The 20,857-nt window shown below is 45.4% G+C and overlaps 2 protein-coding genes across 9 annotated transcripts in view; one reads left to right on the forward strand and one right to left on the reverse strand.

Annotated features, from left to right (window-relative positions):
* The window catches only part of CHMP4C (charged multivesicular body protein 4C), a 32,563-nt gene extending 24,927 nt beyond the window's left edge, over window positions 1-7,636 (forward strand). Inside the window, exons 3-5 of the mRNA XM_006074709.4 lie at window positions 1,890-2,004; window positions 5,180-5,342; window positions 5,894-7,636. Of these exons, the coding sequence (XP_006074771.3) occupies window positions 1,890-2,004; window positions 5,180-5,342; window positions 5,894-5,958 (343 nt within the window). The 3' untranslated portion in view covers window positions 5,959-7,636. The remainder of the gene's footprint in view (window positions 1-1,889; window positions 2,005-5,179; window positions 5,343-5,893) is intronic.
* On the reverse strand, window positions 1,891-19,841 carry LOC102395080 (metacaspase-1B). Of its 8 annotated transcripts, none has more exons than XR_006544807.2 (6): window positions 19,079-19,287; window positions 17,483-17,568; window positions 17,029-17,200; window positions 4,650-4,695; window positions 3,240-3,362; window positions 1,891-2,169 (listed from the first exon to the last, which is right to left on the reverse strand). XR_006544807.2 is itself a non-coding variant. In XM_044928498.2 (6 exons), the coding sequence occupies exons 3-6, from the start codon at window positions 18,352-18,354 to the stop codon at window positions 17,153-17,155; spliced, it is 480 nt and encodes a 159-aa protein (XP_044784433.2). In that variant the 5' UTR covers window positions 18,355-18,405; window positions 19,079-19,190; window positions 19,707-19,841; the 3' UTR covers window positions 13,457-17,152. The 8 variants fall into 8 exon arrangements, 2 of the variants coding, with proteins under 2 accessions (XP_044784433.2, XP_025120752.3); XM_044928498.2 differs by lacking the exons at window positions 1,891-2,169; window positions 3,240-3,362; window positions 4,650-4,695 and adding exons at window positions 17,778-18,014; window positions 18,246-18,405; window positions 19,707-19,841 and having other exon boundaries at window positions 13,457-17,200; window positions 19,079-19,190; XR_006544809.2 differs by lacking the exon at window positions 3,240-3,362 and having other exon boundaries at window positions 19,079-19,284.
* Between the last annotated feature and the right edge of the window lie 1,016 nt (window positions 19,842-20,857).

A 20,857-nucleotide genomic window follows, 5' to 3' on the forward strand; every position in this document is an offset into this window, starting at 1 on the left:
GAGAACCACTGGCATACAATATAATAGATACAAACATGGATTTGGGGCAGATTTTCTGGATTGTAATCCCAGATCCTGGCTGACTGCCCTTGGACAATACTTTGTCTCTTCCTGATTCAGTTTCCTTGTCTATAAGTTGAAGATAATAATCATACTTACCTCATGTGGTTCTTGTGAGAGTTGATGAGAAACTAGATTCACTGCCGTTAGGAGTTCCTGGCATAAAGTAAGCACTCAGTCATCAGTAACCATAGCGATAGTGGGGCTCGTGACTGTTTGCTTTTTATTTGCACAGAGAATCTAGTCCTTTCCTGAGCTTAAATATGACGGTGAAGTTTGGGCCAAAGGCGTACAAGGGCAACGAGTGTCTGAGGGACTCGTGGAGAAGGTTCTGTGGATTGGAGAGGGGGGAGAGAGGCTGCGACCAGTGAAGGCGGCTTTGTTGACCTTTTCCTGTCCTGATAACCAGCTGACCACCAGCCGTCACTCTGACAGCTTCTGAGGGATCATCGATTCACGCTCAGAGTCACCACCCACTGTCGTTGCTGTGAGTGAGGTGCTAACTCTGTTCCAGAATCACAGCCCTTCTCCCAGGCGGTTCAGCCGCATCCTCCCCGGGTGTTCCTTTTGGGAAAAATTTACTGCTGGGCCCACATTTTAGCTGTACATTTCACATATGATTTTTAAATACATGATCCTACTATCTTTGTTATGAATATAAGAAGTGGAAATAAGGGGTGGGTGGAGGGCGGCTGGAGGAGGAACTGGCGGCCCACGCTCGTGTCCTGCCTAGAGATCCAGGGACAGAGGAGCCCGGTGGGCTGTGGTCCCTGGGGTCGCAAAGAGGTGGACACGCCTGAGCAACTTAGCACAGCACAGCACGGCACAGCAAGATGGCAAAGTTCTCTTTTTGATTACTGCGTGAAATGCTGTCAAATATTCAGCTTTTCCTATATGTGGAGTCTGGAAAACATGCAAAGCATTTAATTCCACTAGGAGTGAAAATGTCAGCGTTAGCGGCTCAGTAATGAGTAACCTTGTCACTTCCCCGGTACCCATCAGCGTGGCCTGGCCTCAGAGCTGGAGGGATGATTTGGAGATGGGATGCAGACACGGCTGCCGGGACACTCGGACCCGAGCCCATGGGGCTGCAGGGGCCAGAGGGGCTCGGGCACCAGGAGCTGGCTTGAGAGCTCTCTGCTGAAGCTGCTGATTCTTCTGAGGCCTTCACAGGCCTAACCCTTCTGTCGCCCGTTGTCTCCCGGCCCCTCAGCAGCCGTGGGGAAGTTCTCAGGGAGTCAGAATCTCAGGGCTGTGTGGCATTCTGGAAAATAGATCTCTGGTCTCCAGTCCATCTTCTACAAAAAGCTGCCCTGATGGCGGCTCCTGCTTATCTCACTCACCGTGGTCCTTGATGACCCGGGCGTCGCTTCCTGCAGTTAATACATAGCATGTATTTAACCGTTTCATATGCCCTTCCACCCTGGAGCAGGAAATGGCAACCTGCCTAGGAAATCCCGTGGACAAAGTCTGAGTCTGGTGGGCTACAGTCCATGGGGTCGCAAAGAGTCGGACACGACTTAGCACCTGAGCGTGCCCTACCAGACAAAATTTCGAAATGGGTCTACAGATATACCCCCAGTGACTCCCAAACGTAATGGCTATCAATTTAACTTACATAATTTAAAATATGTGCATATACAGAATTATTAATTTCTTGAAATGTAAATTCTTCAAGTTGATAAATCTTACCACCAGGGACGTTTATAATCCTAGTGAAATAACCAAGAGTTTATGTTAAGTTGACTCACTTTTCATAGGGGATTGTGTCTAAATTCATACTTTTAAAGTAAAATTCTACAATATTTTAACAAAACATTGTTTCCCAGGGACCTGAACAAAATAGACGATTTGATGCAAGAGATCACAGAGCAACAGGATATTGCCCAAGAAATCTCTGAAGCATTTTCTCAACGGGTTGGATTTGGCGATGACTTTGATGAGGTGGGTGACGCAGTGTAAAGAATGGAGCACGTGGCTGCTGAGAGGGACAGCTCTTCCCTGGGACTTCCCTGGCCCGCTGGTCACGGCTTCACATCCCAGCGCAGGGGCTGTGGGTTCCATCCCTGGTTGGAGGGCTAAGATCCCACTGCTTCAGGGCCAAAAACCCTAGACATAAAACAAGCAATATTGTAACAAATTCAATAAACACTTTAAAAGTGGTCCACCTCAAAAAAAAAAAAAATCTTGACAAAAAAGATAGCTTCCCACCACATGAAGCAAGCAGGTTTTCTTACACATGTCCTTTAATATCACTAAAGAATAAATGATATGTTAGAGAAACACCTGTCTTAAGAGGGAAATGAAGTGTTGGCAGCTCTGATTTAAAGGAAAGATTAATATAGTTTGGCAAACAGCCCCCAATTAAGTTCTCAGCTATTAAAGAAAAGCAGCATGTGCTTATGTGAAGTCAGTGAGTTTTAATTGTTGACGGGTGCGTAAATAGCCCCATTGTGAGAAACTGAGTGCTCACACATCTGGGCGAGAGAGAGCAGACTGTGTCACTCTGCACGGGACAGGCAGATCACGCTCCTGTTAAATCACGGCTTATGCTGCCTCTGTTTATTACCCGGGCTATGAAACAAATGTGGAGTGGCATTATTAACACACACATTCCATTGAGATTAATCAGTCCAGTAATAACAGACTATAATTATACTGGTGAAGTCTGCGCTGTGAATTTCAATTGTCCTCCTCAAAGCACACACAAGAAGGACTGGTGCATGTTCTGAAACGTTTCAGATTAGCGTGGCAAAGAATCTGACCTCCTGCATTCACGTACTGTTAAACACAGCACGTCTAGGAAGTAAGACGTAGTTCCACAGAGTCCTTGAAAGTGAGGATTGGGTGTCAGCAGCTCTTTTGTTTCTATACTTATTTTATTTCATCTCATTTTCCTCCATTCTCCTTTTTAAAAAAAATTGAGGTATAGTTGATTTACCAATATTATCTAGTTTCGGGTGTGCAGCAATATGATTCTGTTATACATACACATAACTATTTTTTCAGACTCTTTTCTCTTATAGGTTATCATAAAACATTGAGTAGAGCTCCCTGTGCCATGATGCTTGTGGGCCATCTGTTTCATTTATAACACTGTGTCTACGTTACTCCCGACTCTATGTTACTCCCGACTCCTCATTTAACCCCCGCCCGCTTTTTCCCCTTTGGTAACTAACCATGAGCTTGTTTGCTGCGTCTGCTGGTCTGTTTCTTCAGCAGCTTTTTAAGTGATGTAGGCCATGGCTTGGAAAAGGGTGGCTTTCAGGCCAGATCTTTCCCGAGTTCTGTTTCTGTTTGGCCTGTGGAGCCAGATGGTTTTTATATGTTTAAATGGCTGCGGGAATCCGCAGCGGCAATGGCAGCAGCGACCAGAAGGCCGCTCTACAGGACCGTCTGTGGTCTGCAGAGCCTGAGCATCGCTGTCCGGGCCTTCCCAGACCTGCGCCTGCCCCCGGCCGGCTAGTGAGCGTCTGGAGCCTTTAGGCCGCTCTGGGGAGGGCCTGGGCGCCTGGGGACACCCCGCTCTGCCACGTACGCTGAGCCCGTGAGGCCCCTTCACTTTCGGACCCTCAGTTTTCTCATTCATAAAATGAACGACGATCACTAGACGATTCTGACGAACCTTAAATTCTAAAATTCTTTTACCAATGAATGAATGAGTGTTCACTACCTGAAATCTGAAAATGATGGAAATGATTATTTTGTGATCACATATTTGTTACAGAAAATATCAGTCTTTTCAGTGCTGGTAATGACCGTCAAGCAGTGCTGGCGATTCTGGGGTACATTCAGGGTGGGGTGGTGTGTTCTGCTATTACTACATTTGCTATATTCACTCCTAATTGTTCTTTTAGCAGAAATAGGATGTCAGAATATTCATCCTGAAGGCATTTTATTTCTTCAGCCTGTGGAGAACTGAAAAGCCAGCACCTAGCCTCAGGCACTATTTCACATGGCCTCCTGCTGTACTTTTTCGTATTTATTTCCTTTTTTGAGGTAGATATACCAGTTCTCAGACAGCCCAGCTCGCGTATGTCTGATACATGCTGACTTGATCCAGTGTTGTGCTTGGCTTCAAGATCTCCACTCTTGGCCATGGTATTGTTACTCTCATTTTAAGATAGAATAATTATTTGTTTGTGAGCCTTACTCCTGCGTTCCAAAAAGCTCCTTACATGTAGGGACTGTTGATTGGACTTTGTCTCCCGAGCCCTGAGTTCATGCCTGGCCTGGAGTAAGCTCTCAATAAATTTGTTCAGTGACGAATGAATAAATGAAGAAATCTCCTTGGTGGAATATGAGTGTCTTAGGTCATTGCTCATGACAACGGCCTCAGAATTATAATGATGACAAGTTTAGTTTTGACTCCCAACCTCCCTCAGGGGGTTGGGCTCAACCTGAGGACTCTTGGAGCCAGTTAGACCTGAACTAGTCATCTCAAGTCATATCATTTCTGTCATAAGGCGGCTTTTACCCTCAAAGTCTCAAGCTGGACTTGCTTTTCAGGGTTCTTGGGACAGAGTAATTTAAGATTAAGCCAGACTGTCGGGGACTATTGCTAACAGAAAGAAATACAATTTACCCACCTGGAGTTATTCTTCACTCAGACACACAGCATGGTTTTCATTGGCTCTGGAAATTTAACAAAGGAGCCAGAGTATCTTTGATTCTTTTTACATTTGGTATGTTAAGGTTTTGCTATATCTGTTTTCTTTTCAGTAGCATTAGCCAAAATGAAAATATATATTTCCTGTAATTAAAGTTTCACAGATTCTGAATTCTTAACAGTAGAACATAAAAGTTACATTGCAAAAATGACAGGCAAAGTGTAAAATTTCTAGAAGCTCTGGAGGTTATATATTCAGCTAGCACAAATTACTTAAAAAAAAACTGTTGACTGAAGTATAAGATTAGCTACAACAAATTTGCACAGCCCCAAATATTCATATTTTAATTATTGCTCAGTGTTGCAAAAAAGACTTAGTCTTAAAATAAATATTCCATTTCACTGGATTCTCACATATCAATTGGGTAGCAGATGTTTTTGTTATTGTGTTTGAGGAAACCCACGTCTTGAAACGTTAACTCCATAATTCTTTCTTTCTCCTATGTTCAGGATGAGCTGATGGCAGAACTTGAAGAACTGGAGCAGGAAGAATTAAATAAGAAGATGACAAATATCCGACTCCCGAATGCGCCTTCCTCCTCGCTCCCGGCTCAGCCGGACAGAGGGTCGGGCAGGATGCCCAGCGCGCCCTCGGCACGCCGCTCTCGAGCAGGTCTGTGCCTCACCCCGGCCCCCGTGGTCAAGCGCTGGCCTGAAATCATGGCCAGGCCCATCTCGGGGGGTCCTCTCCTGTAGACTTCCCTGGTGGCCTAGTGGTTCAGACTCAGGGCTTCCACCGCAGGGCGTGGGCTTGATTCCTGGTCAGGGCAGTGCTACTCCTCAGGCCCTGCACAGCCAAGAAAAGCAACTCTCAAGAGTACTGACATGCCTGGGCCTCCAGGTGGCGCTAGTGGTGACGAGCCTGCCTGCCCTGCAGGAGACGGAGGGACGCAGGTTTGTCCCCGGGTCGGGAAGATCCCCTGGAGGAGGGCACGGCGACCCACTGCAGTGTTCCTGCCTGGAGAGTCCCGTGGACACAGGAGCCGGGTCCATGGGGTCGCAACGAGTCGGACACGACTGAAGCGACTTAGCACACATATCTCTTTTAGCACTTATTTTCCATTTCATAAATATACACCTTTTAATGAATAATTCTAATTTGTTTTCTGTGCTGAAGGTGTGAATTCGCCAGTGACTGATTTTTATCCTTTTTTGTTGTTCCAGCATCTTCTAGAAGGACAGAAGGAGAGGATGATGACATCCAACATTTGGCAGCTTGGGCTACTTAGAACGGAAGTTTTGGACACGGCTGTACATAAGACACGAAGATGTTTTTGCCAAATACAGAAGCTAACACAGATTGTTTTATATTTATACTGGATGAATGATTGTCTTTTAAGCCTCATAGGTAAAAGTTAAAGGAGTCGTGTGTAGATTTAGGATCCCTTTAAGATGAAAAGGGACGTCCCGGCAGCATTTTGGAGGATCTCTTCCTCCCGACAGGAGGGACCCTTCTGCCTGGTTCCCCGATGTATTTCCAGTCCTGGCACGTGTTGGTACTCTCTATGTATTTGTTGAAAGAAAACGGAATCTTATTAACATGTGAAACCTATAATCAACTGTAAGCCACTTCAGAGTGACGTGTTCTGCACTTTCCTCCCCGTGCGAAGGTTTGCAGTGTGTCCGTGTTAGGAGATTTGTAGCCCAGAGTAAATGTACAAGAAATACAACTTTTCTTGTAAAGAAGTCTTGTGTGAGTTTACACATAAATAGTTTCATTGAGTTTTGCGATTTAAAATCTTAAAGGCGTTTTAATTGACATTTATTATGCCAATTAAGCTTGGAATGGGCAATGGCTGCGTTTCCCCAAATGTCTGAAAGCGCTAACGCTTCCACTGCTGAGCGGGAATCTCCTGGGTGTCATCCAGCCACTTAGGGAGCTGCGTTACCCTTCCCGGGCCATTATGATGCTATTATGGCTTCAGCGTGCTAAATGTGTGTGTTCATTCTTTTCTGTTTTGGGCTCTCTCGTACATTTATTTACAATTTGTGTCATATTCTTTGTAAATACATAAAAATATAGGCAATTAAAAATATATCTTAGATAAAATTTGACCATAATGATTTTTAAATGGAGGTAAAATTCAAAATTATGTGTTGCCCATAATGTATCATGGGCCATAAAATGACAAATGTCATTATAGAAAATGATCTAGTAATTCCCAACATTAGCTTAGGGAATACAAGGTCAGTGGAATGGAAACAACACTAGACTTGGAGGTAGGAGTTCTGGATCCTATTTCCTGCTCTGCCATGAATACAGTACGACTAGGCAAGTCATAAACTCTGTTTTTTCACTGAGAAATCTAAGGGCTGGACGGTTCCGTCCTGCCACAGGCCTTTTGCGTATGACATCCTTCGTAGCAGTCTTTCCACCCCCCGCAACACAGATGCCACACCTTACATAGTTCTTCAATCTCAGTTAAAACGTCCTTTGTTTTGGGAAATATTTTCCTGATTGCAGACTAACTCAGGTCTTCCTTCTAAATGCTTTCACAGCCATCTGCTTTCTCCCCTGTCGCCTATCACAGTTTATGTTGCATATTTACTTAAATGATCACTCTTACTGTTTTTCCTCTCCTTTGCTGTTGTTCTTCAGTCCCTAAGTCGTGCCTCACTCTCATGGGGTTCTCGTGGCCAGAACACCAGCGTGGTCCCCGTTCCCTCCTCCGGTGGGCCACGTTTCGTCGGAACTCTTGAGTACGACCCGTCTGACTCGGGTGGCCGTGACCAGCATGGCTCTTAGCGTCACTGAGCTCCTCGAGGCCCTCTGCCACGACAAGGCGGTGATGCTGCACCGTGCTGCTTCGAGGGCAGGGACTGTGTCTCCGCCCATTCGATCCAACCCTGTATCTCTGCACAGCCTCTTTCAGGCAGCTGTCATTTAATAAAGATTTATCAATATTACACGAAAGACTATTTTTACCTCTTTTGGGTCATGATAGAATAACAGGAACTGGATTTACCTTCTACTGTCAAATAACTGGAAAGCTGGACAGAATATATGAAGCAACGGCTTTCAGACATTGGACAGAAGGCAGCAGAGAGGAGGGAGACAGATGAAACGCAGACTTGTGGTTCCCGCTCGCTGCCTCCACGGAGCCTGGTGGGCTTACCAAGGGATGAAATCCAAGGGGGAGATTTCTGGAAAGGAGGTTGCTACACGGAGAGGGAGAGAGCGTGCTGGAAATCCGCAGAGCCGCCCCTTCAAAGTTTGTGGCTCAGAACTGATCTGTATACACGTCTGAGGAAGCGACTGTCACAGGCGGGACAACTGGAAAGAAGCAAGCAGGTCAGTCCCGCGAGCTCACACAGGGCGGGCGAACGTGTCTCCATCAGCCACAGGGAGGACGTCCTACCAAGGGTATCAGATTGAGTCCTTGGAAGGATATTGCCTCATGCAGTTCAGTTCAGTTCAGTCGCTCAGTCGTGTCCGACTCTTTGTGACCCCATGGACTGTAGCCTGCTGGGCTCCTCTGTCCATGGGATTCTCCAGGCAAGAATACTGGAGTGGGTTGTCATTTCCTCCTCCAGGGGATCTTCCCAACCCAGAGATTGAACCAGGGTCTCCTGCGTCTCCCGGATTGGCAGGAAGATTCTTTACCACTGAGCCACTTGGGAAGCCCTACACAGAACGAGTATTTCTAATTAAAATTTGCATCTGAATTGAGATGTGCTCTGAGTGTAAAACATATATTGGATTTCAAAGACTGAGTATAAAAAGGATGCAGAAAATCTTATTAATACCTTTATATAGAGTTTATGTTGAAATATTGTTTTAAATGTATTAAGTAAAATATATTAACATTAATTTCAGCTGTTTCTTTTCACCATTTTAAAATGTGGCTACTTGGAAATTAAAAATTACATATGTGGTTCACATTATATTTCTATTGGTTAGCCTTGGGCAAGAAGACCAGTTTCTCATTATCAATGAGTGCACAGGTAGATTTGAAGTACTAAAATACTTGTGTTCAAAATAAAACAAATTTTGTAGAAGGTGACCTCTTATTCTGAAAAGAAACAAAATACATTGAAATAAAATCATAATGTTGCCCCTCTGTTGACAATAAGGAAGGAGTGAAAGGCATGAGAGAAAAGGTATAAAAGTAAACCATCCTTAGATTGAAGAGGTATTGAAAAGAATAAAGGTACTAACCAGTCAGCTAAACATGCTTCCAGCAAGGCATCTTAGAATGGAAAAGCTTCTGTTTGGAAGCTACGAAGTCCGGGATGTTTGCTAAGACCTGGCTTCACTGCAACTCAGTGGCACCTCAGGGGTGGATCTCCATTTGGTCAGGGCTGTTTTGTATTTTTAAATAAAGTGTTTTCCAATATATCCCTCAGGTTTTTCTCCTTCTTTTTGGTTATAAGGAACACCTGATGGCTCAGCAGTAAAGAATCCACCCGCCAGTGCAGGAGACAGGTTTGATCCCTGGGTCGGAAGATCCCCTGCAGGAGGGCATGGCAGCCTGCTCCAGTGCTCTTGCCTGGAGAATCCTGTGGACAGAGGAGCCTGGAGGGCCACAGGCCATGGGGTCGCAGAGTCAGACACTACTGAAGCAACTGAGCCTGCGTGCATGCAACACATTCAGCGTAACTTACGATTTTTTAGAAGTGATTTGGATAGTTCCCATAATCAAAGAAAATGCTGGAAATGCAAATCAGAGGAATGCTAGAAGCCAGAGACTCTGGAGCTCAGACTAAGGGACTCCATTTTCTCAGTCCCCCACAGCAAGGAAAGGTAAGCTGCGGCCATTGTGAAGAAGCTGTTATTCTGTTCAGGATCAAATTTCAAAGCCAGAATATTTAATTGGCCAATCTCCCTGGATCCTCATGAGCTGAGAAGCAGGAAGGGAGGTTTGCTAAAGCGTAATCAAGGTTCTCTTACCTGAAGAAGACGGAATGGATGTTGGCCTTCTCGATCTAAAATACCACCTCAAACAGCAAATGCCCACAAACCCAATGAGAATGATTAAGTTGGAACTGCAGCATTTCCTCCTTCTTGGCAAACACTGAGTCTGAGCACTGATTTATTTAGCAGAAACTGGAGTAGTAGATACTTTACACACCACAATCGTATATGTCTTACTAAAACAAACTGAATAATCTGTTAAAGTTAGGCATCCAATCAAGAAGGAAGAAAAAGAGAAAGGAAAAATTCCAGAGAAGCTAGGACCAATAAGGACACCTTGGTAGCATTACATTATAGCCCAGTGGAACCAACCTATGAACTGTTGGTCAAAGTCTAGTTCATGTCTCTACTTCTTTTTGTTTCTTCAATTTAAGATACAAACTGATGTTTCTTCTGGAGAAAGTATTTCTTATTGCTGTTCAGTTGCTAAGTAATGGCTGACTCTTTTTGACCTGGACTTGGCATGCCAGGCTCCTCTGTCCTCTACTACCTTCCAGAATTTGCTCAAATTCATGTCCATTGAGTAGGTGATGCCATCCAACCATCTCATCCTGCCTTCTGTCGTCCCCTTCTCCTCCTGCCTTCAATCTTGCCCAGCATTAGGGTCTTTTTTAATAAGTCACTCTTTCCAACAGGTGGCCAAAGTATTGAAGCTTCAGCTTTAGCAATAGTCCTTCCAATAAATATTCAGGGTTGATTTCTTTTAGCATTGAATGGTTTGATCTCCTTGCTGTCCAAGGGACTCTCAAGAGCCTTCTCCTGTACGTCAATTTGAAAGCATCAATTCTTCAGTATTCAGCCTTCTAGTTTATGGTCCAACTCTCACATCCGTACATGACTACTGGAAAAACCACTGTTTTGACTATAGGGATCTTTGTCAGTAAAGTAATGTCTCTGCTTTTAAATATGCTGTCCAGGTTTGTCATAGCTTTCCCTCCAAGGAACAAGTGTCTTTTAATTTCATTGCTACAGTTACCATCTGCAATGATTTTGGAGCTCAAGAAAATAAAATCTGTCACTGCTTCCACTTTTTCCCCTTCTGTTTGCTATTAAGTAATGGGACTGGATGCCATGATCTTAGTTTTTTGAATGTTGAGTTGTAAGCCAGCCTTTTCACTCTCCTCTCTCACCTTCATCAAGAGGCTCTTCAGTTCCTCTTTGCTTCCTGCCATTGAGTGGTATATCTCACACTTGTGTTTGTTGGTATTTCTCTGGGAAATCTCAATTCCAGCCTGTGATTCATGCAACTTGGCATTTTGCATGATGCATTCTGCATAAAATGGGCTTCTCAGATGGCTCAGCAGCTAAGAATCTGCCTGCAATGCAGGAGTGGTAGGAGTCTCAGGTTCGATCCCTGGGCTGGGAAGATCCCCTGGAGGAGAGCATGACAACCCGCTCCAGTGTTCCTGCCTGGAGAATCCCATGGACAGAGGAGCCTGGTGGCTACAGTCCATGGAGTCGCAAAGAGTAGGACCCGACTGAGTGGCTTAGCACGCACTCTGCGTATAAAATAAATAAGCAGGTGACAATATGCAGCCTTGTCATCCTCCTTTCCCAACTTGGAACCAGTCAGTTGTTCCATTTCTGGTTCTAACTGTTGCTTCTTGATCTACATATGGTTTTCTCAGGAGACAAGTAAGGTGGTTGGGTATTCCCCTCTCTTCAAGAATTTTCCAGTTTGTTGTGATCCACAGTATTTCTTAAATTAGCTAAAATACCCCAACTTCAAATTTACTTTACATCATTTGTTTCCTGGCTGGCCAGAAGTTTTATTGAACTTTATACAAGACATTGGAACTATTGTTTTGGAAAAAGAAGACAGTGTATATTGACGGAGTACAGACAGGGCAAAACAATAAAACTGCTATTCAGAAGAGAGGTGTTCAAACGCTGAGCAAGTAGGCAATGCCTCTGTGAATCCTTCTCCTGAACATTTCTGATATTCACAGGCTACTGAAGGCTGTCTATACACTATTACTTATGCTATCAGGAGGGTTAAATGTTCCTTTTCAGCATCCAGAAAGTCTCCAATTCAGACTTCTGCGTGAAGCACCAAAAGGGTGACATGTGGGTGGTGTGTGGCATGCTTTTATGTAATATGTATATCTGAAATGTGTCTAAGTGGATCATATATGCTCATGTACAAATTATACACGTGTGTTAAGACACATATAGCTGCGGTTGTGTCTGACTCTTTGTAACCCCGTGGACTGCTGCCCACCAGGCTCCCCTGTCCATGGGATTCCCCAGGCAAGAACACTGCAGTGGGTCACCTTCTCCAGCAATCACACTCACTCTCTACATTAATACAGTGTGCGTGTCCCGGACTCTTTGGAAAGTCTGCCGCTTCTCGCCCTCCAGAATTCTCCTGTACTCCCTCAATCCCAACTCTTGCATCTTTTTCTCTTTGGAGGGTTCAATCTTCTTCCTGGCTCATAAATGTGAATCTTTCCCAGATTTTTAATAATTTAGTTATTTGCTCTCTCCTTTCTGTACTATTCATAGGTATCAAATTATAGCTTCAACTATCCTTTCTATGAAAAAGTTGGCTTAAAGCTCAACATTCAGAAAACAAATATCATGGCATCCGGTCCCATCACTTCATGAGAAATAGATGGGGAAACAGTGGAAACAGTGTCAGACTATTTTTTTGGGCTCCAAAATCACTGCAGATGGTGACTGCAGCCATGAAATTAAGACTCTTACTCCTTGGAAGGAAAGTTTTGACCAACCTAGACAGCATATTCAAAAGCAGAGACATTACTTTGCCAACAAAGGTCTGTCTAGTCAAGGCTATGGTTTTTCCAGTGGTCATGTATGGGTGTGAGAGTTAGACTGTGAAGAAAGCTGAGTGCTGAAGAATTGATGCTTTTGAACTGTGGTGTTGGAGAAGACTCTTGAGAGTCCCTTGGACTGCAAGGAGATGCAACCAGTCCATTCTGAAGGAGATCAGCCCTGGGATTTCTTTGGAGGGAGTGATGCTGAAGCTGAAACTCCAGTACTTTGGCCACCTCATGCTAAGAGTTGACTCATTGGAAAAGAATCTGATGCTGGGAGGGATTGGGGGCAGGAGGAGAAGGGGACGACAGAGGATGAGATGGCTGGATGGCATCACTGACTCGGACGTGAGTCTGAGTGAACTCTGGGAGTTGGTGATGGACAGGGAGGCCTGGCGTGCTGCGATTCATGGGGTCGCAAAGAGTCGGACACGACTGAGCGACTGAACTGAAGTGAATCCTTTCTGTGAGAGAATGACTTAAATTGCTCGTATGAATTTATTCATTCAATCAACTGATGCTTACTACACACTGCCCTCTGCGCTCTGAGTCAGTGTGGGCGTTAAGCTTGAAGCAGTGCGGCAGCCGCGTGCATATCTAGCTGCGGCCTCTGTCCCAAGCTCCAGTCAGCTAGAGGCCAGAGGTTCACTTTAGTTTTCCGGGCGTCACTTACATATCGACATCTTTGTCTCAAAGTACACTTTGTCTGGTGTTTGTAGTAGCTACTCTCCTCAGCTCTCTTTTGATTACATTTTGCATAGAATATCTTTTCCCATCTTTTTACTCTCAATCTATATTTGTGCTTGAATCACCGTGAGTCTTTTGTAGATAGAATAAAATTAGATATTTCTTTTTTTAAATCCATTCCCCAATCTCTGCCTTTTAATTGGAGAGGTTAATCGTTCCTATGTAATGTATTTACTGTATTTGCCATTTTAGTGCTTGTTTTCTATAATTTATGTCTTACGTCTTTTTTCCCTTAATTTCTCCATTACTTCCTTCTTTCAAAAAGTTAATAAATAAATAGCAAATAAATACATTCTAGTGTACTAATTCCCTTGCAGCTTCTTTCACTATGTAATTTATTTTCTTAGTGCTTTCTTTGGGGATTACAAATAACACTTTAATTATAACAAGCTAGTTCAAATTAATACAAACAACTTCAATATTACATAAAACTTTGCTTCTATATATCTCCCATCCCCCTTTATGGTGTATAAACTACATCTTTAGGCATGTGTGCCTGTAAACACAGACTTATAGTGATTACACCTGTCTTTTAAATAAAATGGAAAACAGAGGAGTTACAACTAAAGCCCTCAGGCTGGCTGCGTTCGCCTCCGCAGTCACCTGTGCTGCTCCTTGTTGCCTGCGTTGGCCCAGGTCGCCGTCTGGCGCCCTTCATCGCTGCTTGAAGGTCTCCTCTTACGTGTCTTGTGAGGCACGTCTACTAACAATGAATTCTTTCAGTTTTTCCTTATTAGGGAGTTCTCAATTTCTCCTTCATTTTTTTTTTTTTAAAGAATAGTTTTGCTAGTTAAAAATTTTGGATAACAACTTTTTTCTCCTAAAAATTTGAATATGCTACTTTCTTCTGGGCACCGTGGTTTTTGATGAGAAAACATCTGTTAATCTTATGGAGGATTCTTTGTATGTGATGAGTCTCTTCTGTCTTACTACTTTAAAGATTCTTTGTCTTTGGACAATTTGATTAAAATGTGTGTAGATGTTTTGAGTTTTTCCAACTTGAGTTTCATTGAGCTTCTTGGATTTGTTGATTCATATCTTTCATCAAAGTTGGGAAGTATTTGTCATTATTTTTTCAAATATTCTTTCTGCCCCTTCCTCTTCCTCTCTCCATCTCTTTCTCTTTACCCGGGCACCCAATTACACATGTTACTTTGCTTGGTGGTCTCACACAGGTCTCTAATGCTCTGTTCATTTTTTCCCCCATTTTTTTTTTTTAATTTTCAGACTAGATAATCTTAATTGATCTGTCTTCAAGTCTACTGATTCCTTCTCTCTGCCTGCTTGTTTGTTGCTGATTTCCTCTAGTGAACTTTCATTTCAGTTATTATATTGTGTTTTTCAACTTCAGAATTTCCATTTAGGTCTTTTTTCATGAAATCTCTCTCTTCATTGATATTTCCTATTGGTGAGAAATTATTCTCATGATTTCCTCTACTGTTTTAGAAATGGTTTGTTTTAGCTGTTTGAAGATATTTTAAATAGCCAATCTAAAATATCTAATAAGCCCAGCATCTGGTTTGTTCTGGGGACACTGGCTGCTCTCCCGTGTGTTTGGTGCACACTGGCTTATTTGTGTGTCGTATTATTTTGTTGTTGTTGAAAACAGAGCATTCTGATATCATACATGCGAATGTTATAGTCCTTCCCATAGTGTTGTTGTTTCTTGAACTTGTCTGCTCCTTGCTTACTTTCCTGAACTCTTTTTTGTCTGCAGTCTCTGCTGTGTGTCCAGTGAAGTCTCCGTTCCATCAGTGGTCAGTTAATAATTGAACACAGATCTCCTTAAGTACTTGGAACTAAAATATGTTGTATAAAACAAAACATCCTGCACAAAGTGGTGGGCAGCGCTCTCTCTGTGCCTTTTATGAGAGCAGAGTAACAGGCCACGTGGTTTGCTAACATTTCAGCAAGGCTCCTGTTCCTTGAGTGTGACGCATGCACAGCTGCACTGCATGGGGAAATAAGGTTCATATCTACTTTAAGTGTCCCCCAGATTACTCACTTTTTCATATATTCTTTCACCAAAGACTACTTAATGATAGATATTGTGAGTTTAAGCAAGACACAGATCCTGCTCTTAGGTAGGTCACAGTCCAGCTCTGTGACCTTGGGAAAGTTTCTTAAGTTCTCTGAGGCTGAAATACCTTTATGATATAATAGGAAGACTATATCCTTGACATCACTGGATTATCATGAGAATTAAACAGGAATATATATGTAAAACTAGTACAGTACCTGGTACAAAATTAATGCTTAATAATTACTTTCTTCCTCCTCTTCCAATTCTCAAAGCAACAGAGGCAATTTGGGTAACACTTGGCACCATCTGTCATGTGCTAATTCTATGCCAACTGAGTGCAAAAGGTCTTATTCAGTATTTCACTAGTTTGTAAAACATGGCTTTGAATTAGATATTAATTAATTGATATATGTAGTCATTAATAAATCTGAAAGTGGCTCAAAAAGATGAAGCAACTTTCTGAGGTCATACAATTGCTAATTGGGATGAAGAATTTGAAATCAAGTTTCCTTGGTGGCTCAGATGGTAAAGAATCTTCCTGCAACGTAGGAGATGTGGGTTCCATCCCTGGGTCGGGAAGATCCCCTGGAGAAGGGATGGCAACCCACTCCAGCGTTCTTGCCTGGGAAACCTCATGGACAGAGGAGCCTGTCAGGCTACAGTCACGGGGCTGCAAAGACTTGGCAAAACCGAGTGACTAACACTCTCACTTAGTTCAATACCTACATCCTTAACTTCTTCCCTGTATTTCTGCTGATACAAGTGCTTTCGTCACAAGATGACACGGGCATAAAATCCTTAAAAAAAAAAGTTCCAGACAAGTAGAACCTAAGAAAAGACCGTTCGTTGTCTTTCCTTGGCTGTAGAGGGCAGCAGAGGTCCAGACTGAGAAAAAAGGGGCAGGCGTCCCTCTAGTACAGCTCCAGGAAGGTTATTTTGTCCGCAGTCAGACATGACTTAGCAACTGAACCAGAACAAGAAGATTATTTTACTTGGGACAGTGCAAAATAACAAAATTACATAAGCCTAAAACTGTATCAGAAGCTCCTGGGAAACTGGGCCAGATTGGTTGCATTTCTAATATTAATTATTTTTCTGACAGAGTTTTTATTTTAATGAACATGTATGCTTTTTGCAGAGAAAGAAAGCAAACTTTAGCTGAGAAGACTGAGCCAATAATAGCTCAAACGCTGAGTCCCCTGAGTCCCTATTGGAAAATGTAGCCCTTCTGTAGTTCTTGGTCAAAATGGACAAGTTCAAGATGGTGTTTTCCAATGAAGGCTCAAAGGCATGTGAGTTGCTTTGGCTTTGACTTCTTTCCTGAAGATGCCAGTGGGCAGGATCTGGGGCACGGAGCCGTTGCCGTGGCTTCTGACGTCTGCAGCGCCTGAAGTCAGCGCCAGTTACAACATGCAGGACAGGATGTGTGTGACGCACACACCCTCCAGGCCCAGGGCGCTCGTGACTTCTCTCTCCTTCTCTTAAAACATTCCGTTCTCAACGGCTTTAAAGATATTTAGTTAATAACATCAATAAGACTTGGATCAGCCTTGTTATTTAGGGAGGAGAAATGTAATTGCTAAATGTTTGAGTTTCTGAAAACATTGATAAAGAAAACAAAGTCTAACATTAGAGGGTTTGGGTATTGCTTGAAGCAACTAAATTGACCACTTCTGACCTGATCCTAAATCACGAATTTAGAAGATCATTTGCCTGCCCCCTCGAGGCAGCAGACTTCATTGTGAGGCTTCTGAGGGCGAGAACTGTCAACAAACGAGCCTAAGCAACCAAGCCAGAACACAGAGCGGAGGCTGGCTGACAGATACTTGTTGAGTACCTGCACAGAGTCCCGGGGATACAAAGAACAGAAAGGCCTGTTTATCACAGGAGGGGGTGCAGTCCAGGGAACCACAAGCAGAGCGCTGAGGTGGGCCGCTGGTCTGGTCCCCGGGGTCCATCAATTACCGGCTGCCAGACTCCTCCCGGCGAGGCTCCCTGGGAAGCTGACTCTGAGACAGAAAAGAAATCAGGAAGCTGAATGAGGCCAACTGGCATCAATGCCCCAGGGAGGGATTGGACAGAGAAGCCGAGGGGCAGTGCGGTCTCACGGGAGGCCTTAGTGACTCCACGAGGGGACCAGGAAGTGGCGCCTGAGTGCGGGCGACCCCGTGGCGCTCACTCAGAGTGCGGCTGCCTGGCAGAGGGCATGGTCCTGGGGTGAGGAGAGCCAAAGGCAACGCTGCCAGGAGGCGAGCCCGTCAGTCCTCTGCTGGAGGGGATTCGGAAGTTACCTGACAGCTTCCACCGCAGTGACCTTCCATCACTGAACTTTGTTGATCTTCCTTTTCTTCATGTGTCAGATAAGTATTGAAGATATCTGTACATGGTCAAAATTAGGATTAAATATAACAATACAGGCAACAACATCCGTGTTGTGCCCGGCACATGAGACAAAAATTCTCCATTGTCATCTTGCTCACAGCTTCTCCAGTGCATACAACCAGCGCTCTGGAGGGTACTAGGTTTTCAGAAACGGGTAAGCACAGTTCCATGCCCTCAACGTCTGGTCAGGGGAGGCTGGCATACCCAAGGCAGCCCAGTATGATGTGTAAGGGTTCCAGCGTTGCTTGGCTGCCTTGGGCTGGCCTTCTGGACCAGCTGTTGCCTGGTTGCGTGCTGAAGGGTCTGGTCTGCGCTGCTGATGGGCATCGTGAAAGAGAACGCTGGGCTCCAGGGGGACCGGCACACCGGGAGGGGAAGGTGAGAGACGGCAGGTGGGGAAAGATGAGGTTCCTGGGAGCGGTGCTAAAGGCCTCAGAGGTCCTAGGGGAGGGTTTGGGTTAGGCGGAAGGTACTGGGGAGGCAAGGGAAGACTTTTAAGTGCTGATCAACTCGCGGTTCACAAAGTCCAGCCTGTCACAAAAACAGAGACACAACTGGAGAGGGCAAAGTGAACAGAGGAGGCCCACCGGGGGCTTCGTGAACCGAGCGCAGGGCACTGGGGTTTGGAAATGGAGGGCGGTCTGGAGGGACTGCAGAGTCAGATACACTCACCTTCTGGTTCAAGAGGCTCGGTGGACGCGGGGACCCTTTCCTGGGGGAGAGGGTACCCGGAGGCGGGCAGACCTGGGGGTGGGGCGGAGACCGGTGTGGGCTGGGCCATCCACACCGGGGTTTGGGGCCTGTTGGTGACCTCAGGGCTGCAGAGGGCGATCTGCGGAAAGGTCAGAGCATGGAGCTCGTGATTGCAGCCGTGGAGAAGGCGGTGGGCTGGGAGAGGACCAGCCAACAGCCCGGCGGTGGGAATCCCAACGGAGGAAGGAATGGGAGTAGGGAAAGTCCAGGAGGCTTTCTAGCTTCTACCGTGTATTTTGACAGTGTGGAAAAACGTCCTATTTCCTTGCAGTCAGGAAGCAGCTTTCTGTCTTTTAATTATTTGAACAAAGCCACTTTGTTCTGAATATCAACTTCTCCTTCAAAAGGAAGAAATGGAGTAAAGAGGAAGAACTTCATTTTTTCAAAATAAGGTGACAAAAGTTGTCAAGCATACAATGTTTAGAATACTAGCTGAGTAAAAAAGGAGCTAAAGCCCAAGAAAAGTTTTGAAAACAGAGTAAAGAGAATGTGAGAAAATGAAAAAGCTAATACAGGGAGTAGACTTATGAAAAACTTTTAGAAACAGACAACTTTCAAGCTTGTGTAGCTGGCATACTAAGTGAAAAATAGGTAAAAATACAAACGGACAGTCTGAAGTTTGCTACAGTGAAAAAGTAGTTGATAATGACTTTTGGAATTTCAAATATAAAAGTAAGGCAAAAGTCAATTTTATGTTCCTACCTTGTGAAGGTAACAACAATTCACCAAAAATTCTACAGTAAATAAAATACCTTCCTCTTTTGCTCTTGGAGGTCTGGATGGGATGGTGGCCCCGTTTTCTCAGATGAGACAGTCACTCAAGAGAAGCCTTCTGGGCTTCACCTCCTTTCGGTCAGACAGACCCTGGAGCAGCAGTCCGGCCCAGACCGCGGACCTAAGTTTGAGGCCTCCCGAGCCTCAGCTCGCTTCCCCGGGAGCCACGATGCTACCCGGGGCCGCGGGCGCCCCTCCCACCGGCGCCCCTCCCACCAACGCCCTTCCACCCGCGCCCCTCCCATCAAAGCCCCTCCCACTGGCGCCCCTCCACCCGGCTCCCCTCCCGCCACCGCCCCTCCCACCCCCTCCCTCCTCCCCCTCCCCCCTCCTCTCCCATCCCCCCCCACCCCCGCCCCGCCTCCCGCCGGCGCCCCTCCCGCCCCAGCCCCTCTCACAGGCGCCCCTCCCCCACAGGCCCCTCCCACCTAGGCCCCTCCCACCACCACCCCCGCCGCCCCTCCCTCCGGCGCCCCTTCCACCAGGCGGTCCTCCTAGCTCATCGCCAAGGCCAAGAGGAGCCTCTGGCTAAACTTGGCCAGAAGCAGCTCCTTTCCTGAAAAAGTGCTGTTTGTATTTTACTCATCGAAACTTTAGAACGGATACCTGCTTCTTTATAACCTAGGCAACAAGGCTGGCAGGATGGTTTAACTGAGCCTGAAAGTCGGCCGTCTTTGGGACCCTCTTTTGCTTCATCTCACGCTCCGTCTTGTGCACCAGTGAGGCGAGGCGGCCGGTGACCACCCCAAGTTTGCTGTGAGAGCGCTGGGGGCTCCTCCCCAGCACAGGGGCCTGCGACTGCGCTCCCTGGGGGTCGCCTGGGCTGACTGCTTCTCAAGGAACTGATAGGAGCCAACGTGCTTGCTCAGCCATGCGAGAGGCACCAGTAACTTCTCCAACAGGCGGCTCTCAGGGGCGGGGCTTTCACAGCTCAGGGGCAGAGAGGAATCAGGACGGCATGATTGCAGCAGCAGTTGAGGGCTCAACAGCTAAGCGCTTGGCTGCGAGCTTCCAGCGTTGGAATGGGCAGCGATTCTCAGCCATCAGGAAGGAGGATAGCATGCATCTCGGCTCAGGCTGGACGCTATTGACCCTGCTTATGAATACTGAGCTTCCCAGGGGGCGCTAGTAGTGAAGAACCCGCTTCCCAAGGCAGGAGACGTAAGAGACGCAGGTTCCATTCCTGAGTCTGCAAGATCCCCTGGAGGACGGCATGGCGCCCCACTCCAGTGTTCTTGCCTGGAGAATCCCATGGACAGAGGAGCCTGGTGGGCTACAGTCCCTGGGGTCGCAAAGGGCCGGACAGGACTGGAACAACTTAGCACGCACACACTCACACTTACTGGTATTAAAATGTGATGCGTGAAACCCAAGGAAGAGGGACTATATATATATATATGTGGCTGATTCACTTTTCTGCACAGCAGAAACTAACAACATTGTAAAGCAACTACACTCCAATTAAAAAGAATAAAATGTGCTGCATGAAATACAAGGAAGAGGGTATATATATATATACATATATACATACATATATAGTCTATCCCATATATACACACACATATATATATATGGCTGATTCGCTTTGCTGTGCAGCAGAAACTAAGACAACATTGTAAAGCAACTACATTCCAACTAAATAAGTAATTACTTAAAATATGTTGCATGACCTTTCTTCACCAACCTCTCCAATTGATGTAAGCCTGAAAGGTAGAACTGGAGTCTGGAATCCAGGACAAAATTGGGAACCTCTCTCC

This window comes from Bubalus bubalis, chromosome 15 (genome assembly GCF_019923935.1).
Source record: "Bubalus bubalis isolate 160015118507 breed Murrah chromosome 15, NDDB_SH_1, whole genome shotgun sequence".
In the NCBI taxonomy this organism is placed as follows: domain Eukaryota; kingdom Metazoa; phylum Chordata; class Mammalia; order Artiodactyla; family Bovidae; genus Bubalus; species Bubalus bubalis.

What these genes read in the sequence shown, in the direction of transcription:
- LOC102395080 (XM_044928498.2), bottom strand. Translation starts at nt 18,354, where the DNA reads ATGGCCCAGCCCACACCGGTCTCCGCCCCACCCCCAGGTCTGCCCGCC. An exon ending in ATCATACTGGGCTGCCTTGG is followed by an intron (nt 17,569 to 17,777) that starts GTATGCCAGCCT and finishes GACCATGTACAG; the next exon opens with ATATCTTCAATACTTATCTG. An exon ending in ACTGCGGTGGAAGCTGTCAG is followed by an intron (nt 17,201 to 17,482) that starts GTAACTTCCGAA and finishes TTTCTGTCTCAG; the next exon opens with AGTCAGCTTCCCAGGGAGCC.